This window comes from Physcomitrium patens, chromosome 17 (assembly GCF_059467195.1).
Source record: "Physcomitrium patens ecotype Gransden chromosome 17, ASM5946719v1, whole genome shotgun sequence".
NCBI classification, from domain to species: Eukaryota; Viridiplantae; Streptophyta; class Bryopsida; order Funariales; family Funariaceae; genus Physcomitrium; species Physcomitrium patens.
The window spans coordinates 15,182,122-15,193,669 of record NC_143426.1 but is presented as its reverse complement, the minus strand read 5'-3'; the positions used below and the strand labels follow the sequence as shown (position 1 = coordinate 15,193,669).

The 11,548-nt window shown below is 37.8% G+C and overlaps 1 protein-coding gene across 6 annotated transcripts; it reads right to left on the bottom strand.

Moving 5' to 3' along the window:
• Nucleotides 1–1,817: 1,817 nt before the first annotated feature.
• Nucleotides 1,818–11,081, bottom strand: LOC112294601 (uncharacterized). Of its 6 annotated transcripts, XM_073540312.2 has the most exons (18): nucleotides 10,581–10,721; nucleotides 9,517–9,530; nucleotides 9,119–9,310; nucleotides 8,744–8,899; nucleotides 8,227–8,520; nucleotides 7,856–8,073; nucleotides 7,632–7,706; nucleotides 7,146–7,212; nucleotides 6,348–6,676; nucleotides 5,549–5,782; nucleotides 5,042–5,229; nucleotides 4,585–4,729; nucleotides 3,996–4,207; nucleotides 3,570–3,780; nucleotides 3,074–3,172; nucleotides 2,850–2,908; nucleotides 2,338–2,479; nucleotides 1,818–2,030 (listed from the first exon to the last, which is right to left on the bottom strand). In XM_073540312.2, exons 3-18 carry the CDS (start codon nucleotides 9,300–9,302, stop codon nucleotides 1,836–1,838), a joined length of 2,808 nt encoding a protein of 935 aa, XP_073396413.1. In that variant the 5' UTR covers nucleotides 9,303–9,310; nucleotides 9,517–9,530; nucleotides 10,581–10,721; the 3' UTR covers nucleotides 1,818–1,835. The 6 variants fall into 6 exon arrangements, with proteins under 6 accessions (XP_073396413.1, XP_024401012.1, XP_024401011.1 ...); XM_024545244.3 differs by lacking the exon at nucleotides 9,517–9,530 and having other exon boundaries at nucleotides 2,338–2,443; nucleotides 10,581–11,081; XM_024545243.3 differs by lacking the exon at nucleotides 9,517–9,530 and having other exon boundaries at nucleotides 10,581–11,045.
• Nucleotides 11,082–11,548: the final 467 nt, after the last annotated feature.

Below are 11,548 nucleotides of genomic sequence, written 5' to 3'. Positions count from 1 at the left end.
ACAGGTGAAATTAGAGGGTAACGAGGCCAATCCAGGGATATTCAGACCGACTCAACCGAGACTGTTTGTCTGTGAGTTTTCCAACAGGGTTTCTGACACAGCATCTAAAACCTCGAAGTTGCAAAACTCTGGACGATGGATGTGAGATAGGAGCGGCAATATCTATGGATGGTGTCTGGGTAACCGTCGTCATCCCTGGAATGCATATTCTCAGCATTTTGTTCGTTCGTTGGTCTGTCATATGTTCATTCATTCATCGGTTTGTTGGTTAATTTGTTTGCTCGTTAGTTCGTCGGAGAGTTTTTCTTTGTTGTCAGTTTGTTGTCTTCTTCTTTAATGCAATACGCAATATAAGGGTGCTTATATGACCTAATCAAATTTGTTGTTCTTACTAAATTATAGTTGTGCATTGTTATTGCAAGACTGCTTCTTATCAAAATGCATACGCAATAATCATTAGAATGGTCTAACAACTTTTTCAGTTTTCGTATTAGCAAAATGTTCTTGTAAATCTTCATAGATATATTGAAGTTATTAATTGCCAACCTGCATTATAAGAAATTAAGAACAAAACCTCAAAGGTTTATGTACAACTTCCTACAAACTCATGAAAAATATAAAATATAAAACACACAAGGCTATTTATTACATAAAATTTTGCAATATAATTATAAAAATTAAGAATAAGGAAAAGAGCAAAATGAATAATTTTATTTAATTATTTTTTTCTAAATATTATTTTTAACAACACTCTTAATTCATAATGGACCAAATTTTTATAATAATACTTTCTAATAAAAAAATTTAGAAAATTAAAATTAAAATAATAATATTTGAATAACTCTTTGCTATCTTAATCCAAATTGTAAATTAACTTGATTAACAATTGTAGTAGTTTTTCACTTAGTATCACAAAATAAATAACATAACATAACATAACAATATTACACGCAGATATTAGAGAGTTTTAAAACTATTTTTTTTTTTTTTGAAATTTGATTCAATTTCTATAGAATTTTAGACTTTTGTAAACCTTCTATAAGGTTTTAGAATTTTCTATAGTTGTTTGAAAGCTTTTAAGGATCTTCTTTAATATTTCAAAAGCCTTCAAAGACTTTTGTGACCATCTACAAACTTCTATTGCCTTTTAGACTTTTACAAAAATAATAAAATAGGATAATTTAAAATATTTATATCTTTTCTTTGAAGAATTTAGAGAACCTAATATTATACTACAAATATGGAGGCAAGTCAAGGAATATTTCGATTTTGCCAACACAATTTCTAGAATGTTTTAAAATAATATATATTTTTTAATGTTGCACATAACTTTGTATCTAATGCAATACTTTTTTACTTTTTTACTTGGCTATGTCTTACCTCCTAACGCCATACAATTAGATTGTTTTAAATCAATGGAAGAAGGGAAAGTGTAACATTTGCATGTATTATATAATGACATGTATATATAACAGGTGTCAAAGACCACAACCTAGATTAAAATGTAATGGTTTTTTATCTTTTAGACAGTAAAACTTCTTCACCCATATTAAAGTTAACATTATTAAACAGATTCTGAGGGCCATTTTGGACATTCCATTGATGAAGGTTTCTCATCCTAGAAGATGAAATATGATGACAAGTTTAAGTTAAAATGGAGGCGAAGTAAGTCGACGTTTTCATTGAGAACTGACCTCATTTTCTGCCTAATTTCAATTTCAAGGAAAATTCATTAGAACTAGGCTCTACTAAGACTGGCTACGTTCATGACAAAGTCATAAGAAGATAAAGAGAATATATACATCCGAACCATGACCTAGTAAAATAAAATAAAATTAATGGTACTTATGATCATTTGAAGTCTGTAATCGTGCTAAAGAGGAGCGTTGCTCACTGGACAACAGGTCCAGATCATGGGTAAAAACACTAGACAAAGCAAAAAGAATCAACACAAATACTACTTGGGCACTCATAATCCCAAAGTGACTTATGCTCTGTCCAATGTCCATCCAACTCCCTGTATTCTTGACCTGCACGACATAAACCCGCACGTCAATTGGATAAACACTCAAACATCATGCACCACTCATGAGAAGCTTATGAAAGGAACTCCACATATTCATCAAGTAGGATACGAGACTTCAACAAACATTTGAATAACCTAACCAGTAACCAATTAAGGAAGCACGTATTGTGCTCAGGGACGTCATTATCCATTCTCAAAGACAGAATAGTAGATATAGAGCCAATCAAAGAAATAGGACGCTTATGCATCTACCTCAATGCCCTGGGTACCAACAAAATGCTAGAAGAATGATCTGAGAAATGACCACTTACAAGAAAAAAGAAGTGGATTGTCATGACATCAGAGAGTAACAAAACAACGAAGTAGCAACCAAGTCGTGGAAGCTCGAGTATCCTTGTGACTGCACTGAACGCACATCTGCAGTTGAGATCCACAGCTACGTGAGAACATTTTCTGTTCAAAATACACAAAAACGAAGCTTGCTTTATTGCAAGGTGAAACTTGACAATTGACACTGCTGGATGGCTGGTAACTTCCTTGCACACCCAATTCATACTATGTTAAGAAATGAAGTGTAGCAGCCTGCACGAATATTTCAAGAAAGCATCGACGCGTAAGACTTACGCTAGGTAGCAGCAGCAAATTTATTCATGGGAGTACTGTCGCAATAACAACTAGACTAAATGAAGGATTCGGTTGCCTCGATTTTATGTGCACATCAGTCATTTCCATAATCCCAGCGAAACTAAGAAAACTATCAAAAGTGACATGGTGGAGTAAAGAAAAGAAAAAAAAAAAAAAAAAAAAAAAAAGGAATACGTACGTGACAAGAATGAATGGAACAAAGATCTTGCACAGCAAAAGTGCTCCCATAATGAAAGGCTGCATCAAGCAGGAGTGTCAAAATTATTGCTGAGAAAAATTGCACGAGATTCATTTCTTGGCAAGCTGCAAGCACGATATTTCACAATGGCGATATCTCCTAGATACAACTAGATATAAAATGTACCAAAAACGTAAAACTAGCTTACTGATTGAGATACTTACATCAAAAATTGTAATAAACCGATATACTGAAGAGATTTCAAAACTGGCTACGCTAGCCATGTTCCCAGTTCCAAAAAATGCAACGTTGATCAACACAAGCTGTGCCGCAAACCAATGATCGAGTTAGACTACTTCGAAGAAATAGGTTGTAAAACTTGAACATCGAAAATAAGTCCCTAGGTTAACATTTCAGGTCAAGTCCTTCACTAGCCGTACAGAGATGCGCACTATATTTAATAAAAAATGATACCCATCTCACGCATCGACCCAGAGAGGACCAATTTGTGAGTAGATTCAACTCAACTCTAAAACTATGCAGATTTTATCGCAACAAAGACCCAAGTACAAGTACTATTATTCTGACCAAGACTCTCTGCATCTATGGAAAAAATGGTCCCATGCTGCATCAGAAGTTTCAGCACAGTTTTTCAATTACATGACGAAGTAAATTGGATCGATTGGCCGTAGCAACTACAAGTAGTAGAGTAAGACTTACAAAGCAGAGCGCAACCCTGGTGTGGTGAAGCTCAATGCTGCAGAGTGCAGAATTCGAAGACTGCCTGCCTGTGGACTCCGGTAGGTAGTTGGAGTTCAGCCTTTCCCATTTTGGAGATGAGCTTGGCACAACAGAATGACATATCGCAGATTCTACAAGAATCCACGAGAAGAGGACCAATTCAAGCGCAGTATAGAATAGAGCTTCGTACCTGATAAACCCAAAATGATCACTATCGATTATGAGTACATAGCATCATATAATCAAATAATAGTGTCTCAGACAAATTTTGGCTTATTTTGCAGAACAGACCACTTTAAGAGAAAAGGACTCTAGAGAAACGAGCATCAGAATTCGAAATAGAGATCTTGTAATATGAACGTTGGCAAAACATTGAACTTTTCTAAATGTCATAGTGAGCAGTACCCAATGGAAAGGAGTAGGAAAAGTGGGGCAAAGCCAAGGAATATGGATAGCAGTCGAGGGAGTATTCCTCGAGGCGATTTCAAAGGCAGTAGCATAGAGAATCCTGCTAGGAACCAGTTAATGGCCTGATGGATAAAGGGAAGGCCTTTCTTTTGTGCTCGGTAAGATGTAGTAACCCAAACCATGCCCGATGATGCCAATACCAGTAAAACCTGCTCAACGTCATCAAAAGCAATTCACGTCGCAGCGTTTAGTATATAACAAGTAGTGCTGTCAATTCATTGTTGTCTTTGCAATGTTTTCAAATGTATGAGTAACAAGTCAAAAAGATTTCCGACACACTGAGTGCTCTGCTGGATCGGAGGCATGGATATCATAAATACACTCTTTTAATCTATTAATGTGTACAAAACCAAGATGTGTGAACGAATTAGAATTTTTTTCGAAGTATTTGCACGGCAAACTCTCATATTTTTTCTATGACACATTTGCTAATCATATGGATGGCAGATCAAACTCCCAGCATGTTTCGGGTAAGGAGATTAGGGCGACGAACTAACTGACCTAAAGAATTTAGAGTGCAGTTTACCTGAATACATAATAATAACCAAGACTTATCCAACTTGGAAGCAGTCGTACAGAATTTTAACTTCCAATAAGGATCGGAGGCGTTAATGTAGTCAAGCCACCGACCGATACTGGCAACCATAACCACCAATATTCCGCTTCCCACCCTGCCAACACAACAAAGACCACACCATGAGTAGTACTTCCCATTTCAACCATGATTTTGACACAAGTGCTAGCAAAGAATATTCAGAGAGCTATCATCAGAATAAATGCTTAGGAAAACAAAAATAATAACTACAAAAAAATTGAATCCCAAACTTCCAAGTCATATAAATATTCACAAATGAACAATAGCACTTCTTTCTCAATTAAAAAAATAAAAATAAAAATAAAATAAATCTGCTTCCACAATACGCAGCCTTGAGAGCGAAATCACGAGTGGATTTCAAGGAAAAGAGAGATGCTAGAGCACTCACACCAGAGCCGTATTGTCCGCAATCTGTGTCGGCATCATTGTAAATGCTGATAAAAACCAACAGGAGGCCCATACAAATGCAGGAACCATGGATAAATCTCGCATGTTACAAGAGACCACAACTGCACCTACAACTCCCGCGACCGAGAATATTCCTGTGTATACTTCCCTTATAAAAAAACTTGCCACCTGCAAAAGTGCCAGTACCTCTAAGAAATGAAGGGAAAAAATAAAGTCGCAGAAAAGAGAAACTACTATTAGCTTCCTGCCCGGGATATACATGAAATTTACAAGACAGGAAAATCCAAGCTGACAATGAAAAGAACTAAGATAGGCAACAAAGTAGGATGAAGCACAAGTGATGTTTATCTGAGTTCATGCATAGCAACAACAGTAAATGGAATACTAGTTAACAAGGCTAAACTGCGCATGATACTTTTGATAGACAGACATGATGATCTTGACATTTGAATACACTCATGCAGTAACTATACTATGAAATTCTTACCAAAAGCTCCAGAACAATGAAGGAAATAACCGATGTGATGATGACTTGTTGAAACCAAGAAAATTTAGTTGTCTGAATCACACTTCCAACATTTTGCAAAAGTCTGAAGTGTGCAAATATTTCTGTCCAAAAAAACATGGCTAAACCGAGGTAGGCATGGTATAAAGGTGGGGCTCTCTCAAACAAAAGTAGAAGAGAGCATGCTCCCATCAACAGTCCCCCTGACAGACGCACCTGCAGCACGACATGCACAGCGATCAAAATAAATCAAGAACATTTCAATACCACCCTCCATCTTACAGAAATAATAAAAAACTAAATCTATCTCCGAACTAAATTATATAGTTGGTGCTTAAAAGATGGAAGTTTATATGACGTATTCAATCATCAAATGGTTAGGTGTGAGATTTCAGATCATCAGACTCATGTTTTCATTGACAAAGCTAGAGTTCTTTAAGATAAATACTGCGTACATTACGCGCCAGTAATGTCATTCAGAAACTAGGTTGTAACTATTTGGTATATGTACGAGACAACACCGGAAAAGAGAAACTCATGATCTCCAAACTTAATACATATATGTATGTGTATGTGTATGTGTATGTCTGTATGGGTGCGAATCGATCGAATGATCACCAAATTCTTTTGTGTGTGTGTGAGTATATATATATATATATATATATATATACACACACACACACATATATATACACGATACTGCAGCAAATAAAATTGAGACTTATATCAGTGTCAATGAAACAAACAGATTTTGAACATCGTAAACAAAAGAAAGCCTTACCATTCTTTTGCCGGATTCTCTACCTGTTACGCGCTGAGCCTTTCGATGTGAATACAGAGGAAATTTGGTGTATGTTTCCAATATATGAAGGAATACATACACCATCCAGCCCAGGTACCCCATGATGACTGTTGACATGAGAAATAGCCAGTCGTAAGTCTGGAAATAGTGTAAGCCTTCGAGAGCAACCTTGATAAGCTCCTGAGCTGATTCCAAGGCAGATTCAAACTGGCCGCTGGATACTAACTGGTCGATGGAGGCAAGCATGGACTCATACTCCACCAGCGGCATGAACGGTTTGAAAAAGAGTGATGTTGCTTGTTTGAGCTCTGTGCTTTAGTTAAGGAACTTCTCATTTAGTACAGACTAAAATGTGCTGCATAGTGTCCTAGGTTGAATCTACGATTCCTGCTTCTATCAAAAAATCACAACACCCTTCACTACTAGAACCTTACTCATGTACACGGGACCCCACTGGTTCGTACACACAAGGGCTGAACAACATTTCTAAAAGATATACTGTTACAAAAGACTTTGTGCCAAACTGACAACCAGTTCGAGCAAGACTGCGCGTTCGACCCGACGGAAGACATCACCTTAACAAATAAACCACGTATTTTGACTCATGTGCAGCGTGGCAAACAGAGTAAACACAATTCTGTGTTGAAGTAACAACTATCGACAATACTCCAGCCTAAAGAGGATCATAAGGTAATCATTTTAGGATGCGAACAGATCATCAAGGTGGTACAAATACGAGTGAAAAGAACTTTGTGAAAATTGGAGATGAAAGGATACGTGACTTGCGGAGAACCTGGTCAAGCACTTGTTTCGCGTTGCCGAACATAGCTCTCGCCTGATCCCTCTGCATACAGAAAGAAATTTGGTTAGGAAATGTATGAACACAAAGCGCACAATCTAATAAAGTATAAACGACTAAAAACGGTTTCACCATAAATGATTGGTCTTATTACTAACGATATATGCTGGATCGTCTAAAAGGGTTGAAAGATATCAGCATAAGAAAGTACGACCAGCTGTTTTCTAGATTCTAAAAAGCATTCCTCTGATGACGAAGATGATGTGATGAAAGAAGGAAATAAACAAACAGCACAAATATTCGTCAAATAGGAAGTTAAGCTGCACTCTTAAAGCTGATAGACTAAGTTATGGTAATTGCTAAAGAGCAAATCAGGGTCCACAAGGACACTGACAAACCCGAGGTACAGTGATAACTACATTTGGAATTTTTTGTGAGTGCACTCTGACATTCCGGAAGCGAACCTTGTCAAGTGCCAAAAACTCGACTGGCAACGTTCCAACTGAATTGAGAGGACATGGAAGTCCAAGAAGTGTCGACTGCCACCAACAAACAGAGCCGTTATGCGGATTTAAAATTTGCAATCCTTTAATTTAATAACAAACTCCGATGACCAAGGATGAATATCAATCCACAAACATAAGAAGTTATGAATATTAAAGCCAAAATCTCGTATGTCTCGACTTACCATAAGTGGTGCAATGTCTCCCTGGTTGATGTCGGTACGTTCTATGTGCTTTAGACCCCAAGAGGCAGGAGTATTTTCATGATGTCTATGTTGATCAACAAAGAGTAAACCGTCATCCACATCATCTTCGGGGCTTGCCATTTCAGGTCCACGAACACCTGATCCCCATACAACAATAGGGGTCTCTGTATTTTGTGGATCTCCATCCCCATGACTACCTGGAGAAATAGCACCAACGTGAGTAAGAGGACCAATTTAAAACTAAAATTGAATAAATAAAAAAATAAACAAATAAAAAAACAACACTATTAAAATAAACGGAATTGAACTTAAGAAAGGACATAAATGCGTTCGAATTTAAACATATTGACCTTTATTGCTCATGCCATGGTCAGACGTGAACACATAAGCAGTTTTCCCATCGGGGAAGTATTCCTCAATGAGCTTCACAGTGCTTTCAATACCACGATCCACAAGGTTGATATTGTTTAGGTAAATGTCCGAGTACGGTCGGTGAGCATGCCCATTTGTGTCACACCCAAGTAAGTGCAGGAATATAATCAGACCATCGTCCTTGATATCTTTCTGGATTTTAGGATCCGATTGTGATTCTTTAAGAAATCTTTCCAGTCGGTCGAAAGCCCATTCGTCAAGGAAGGATGCATCTGTAAGGATGTAAGGATGTTGTAAGTGCAGTGAGACAGAACCCTAAGAAATCAGATGTTTCAATTATCCCACATATATTGTAACGTCCAATGCCATGCAAAAATATAGAACAGTTAGGATAATTTATTTCGTTTGCCAATAGTACCATTGCAAAATTATACAGTTTGAACTAGCATATAAAAGAGACTAGATGCAACGCAAATTTCGACATAAGTACATTACCAGTGGCAAAATCTTCAAACTCAGTTGAGTATGAATCCGTATAAGTGTGGGGCAATGCCGAACAAAAGATAGGCACAATATCCGGACTTCCAAATGCAACTGTGTGTCTGCTCCTATTAAAAACTGAATCAAACTCTACCGGATTTGCCTTCCAACCTGCCAATCCCAATATTCGCCCCAAAATGAGACAATGAAGTTATAACCTATTGTCGTCTATGTTAGACAAATCATCAAATTACACAAAACGAATCCAAGTCGAGGTGAAAAAAAAATAAAGCAAAAAAAAACGTGAAACAAAACCATTGCATAGGCTGTTCAAGTTGGGTGCACACGTCCTCTTTCAATCACAAACGATAATGTTTTGAAATGACACACCTTTTGTGACAGCACTAGGGTCTTCATAAAACCCAGCGATAATTGCAACATGTCCTGGGCGTGATTCAGTTGGCGGCCTTGCATGAGAAAGGCCCCACCGACCTTTATTGTGCATAATATTGTGCAGAAACGGAGCTCGGGGTTGCCCATCCCTGTCCCTTTCGAAAAATTTATCGGCTCGCATCCCATCGGCTGTTACAATTTGCATGTACTAAATCACTTACATAGAACTGGGTCTTCGACCGAACCCACCTCTTCCACATATCGTCAAGAACTACATGCACGCAATTTCATGGACAAATTTATGTGTCCACACTGGTAACATTTAAGCAAATATTTACTCATTATAAAATATATTCAGAGGGTATACACATGTATTTGAGAGGATTTATAAATACCGTATGGTCCTAGGCTGCACTTCATTCGAGTACTTAAGTTCGCTCCAAACTAAACATTTAGCTTCACAAAAGCAACCTTCCAACATGACTTTCGTACAATGTAGACAAACTTGTAATTATAAAAGCGAACAAGAATGCGAACAGGATTGAGAACCAAGGGTATGCATGTCGCAGCATTATTGAAGGCTGAATGAACCAACCAATCAAGTACCATCTTTCAGCAAATCAGGAAAATATCGATGCCAACAATGCTACGTTCATAATTTTTCCATTCAGCAATGTTTCAATAAATGATTTTAAGGGCAGAAATGTTTCCATGGCCTGGTAATATAACATACTCGTGGTGTTTTAATTCCTTAAAAAGTCACCAACTTGTTATCATTTAGGAGATTAAATACTAATACACGTGATCTAAATGTTGGTTCTCACTACTGATAATTAGACAAATTTAGGATTTAATACTCAAAATCGTGAACCTTCCAACTTATTTATCTGCCTAGCATGTAAAACAAAAGACATCAAGAATAAAAATGTTACACTTCCACCATGTGCGCGGGAGATAAAGAATAATTAAAAACCCAGGTGTAAGCAAGTTAAATTTCACCTAGCATTTTGTACTTTATTAGACTTTTGTGGGGAGAAAAGATAACAATGAAATCACTCCCGAAAATCTGAAACTCCAAAATATCTGTGCAGGAACCTCTACTGGAGGCTCAAACTCCTCATCGTGCAAAAAATCATCAGCTCAAGAAACACCAAGCCTGCATGATCACTCCTCTCGTTGTTTGTTTCGTGACCAGTTTCTTACATAGAATCATCAGCTCAATAACACTCAGACCTTCATACTGGCAAGCTCAAAAAGTGTAAAAATCCAATTACTAAAAACAATACAACCTTCATCCTGATACCCATACTCATAAGACGTTTGACAGGATACTAGCATAGACACATGAATGCAAGAAACGCTGGCGATTCACTGGAATTACTTGCAGGGACAATAGGTTGCAGGGATTCACCTAAAAACTTGAAAGAAATAAATAAATATAAACAAGAGAAGAACTCACCGATAAAGAGAACGACCCGATTCGCAGGAGGCTTTATTCCGAGCGGCTCCGGGTTCATCCCGCTCACAATTGGCGACTTGAAGTAGATATCAAAAATGCTCAGCATGTACAAGGAGTGCAACACAACTCCCAGCACAACTAAAGCCAGCTCTCTCCTCCTCCGCTGCTCCATTCTCTCCCTCCGATCCCCTCCCCTACATTGACATTCCACCACCCACAATACAAAAACCCCTAAACGCACAAGCCCTAAATATCAAATTCGATGACCACATCTCACCATACTCTCCTCCCCCGACAATAACACTTGACAGCGCGCGGTTCATCACAAACAGATTTGTAAAAAGTCCTCCCAAAACCTAACTTACTCGCAAGTTCTAACCTGACAAACCCCCTTCAGCTGAACTTCTGCCAATTCCCGCAAATGCGCGCAAATGAAGAGCAATCCTTATCCATCACCGTATCCAAATGAAGCCCACTCTGGTGGCCCTCGTGAATTTCGGAGAAGACTTCAGACGACGAACTAAATCATGCAACAAGGCTGATGAATGCGCGGGGCCCATCTCGAAGTTTTGCACTATAGAATTGGGCATCGGAGACGGGAACCTTTGGACAATAATATCCCGCTGGTCGAACGAATGTCGTGGATGGAGCCTACCGACATAGATGTGTTTCGTGGATGTGGGATGGGGTTCTCAAAGGAAAATACCCTCAAGATTCTACAATGTATGGGTCCAAACTGTGAGGTTTGTGTGGTTTTGGCATTGTGGGTTATGAAAAAAAAAAAAAAAAAAATTACGAGGCTTTGATTTTAGGAATCGTTTATGTGGTATCCCATTTTGATATATTACAGCTTTTCTTTTCTTTTCTTTGTTATTATTTGTTTTGTCCAAGGTAGAGGATTATCTAGGAAGGATGATGCTCAATATTTGTCTGTATGGTTTGTTTGGTGTGTAGCTTGCTAAATGGAT

Excerpts from the sequence above, each read along its gene's own strand:
- LOC112294601 (XM_024545243.3), bottom strand. The coding sequence starts at position 10,752 with ATGGAGCAGCGGAGGAGGAGAGAGCTGGCTTTAGTTGTGCTGGGAGTT. Across the intron at positions 3,173-3,569 it reads CCAGGGTTGCGCTCTGCTTT|CTTGTGTTGATCAACGTTGC; the intron begins GTAAGTCTTACT and ends TTTGCGGCACAG. Across the intron at positions 2,480-2,849 it reads GTTCCATTCATTCTTGTCAC|AAAATGTTCTCACGTAGCTG; the intron begins GTACGTATTCCT and ends TATTTTGAACAG.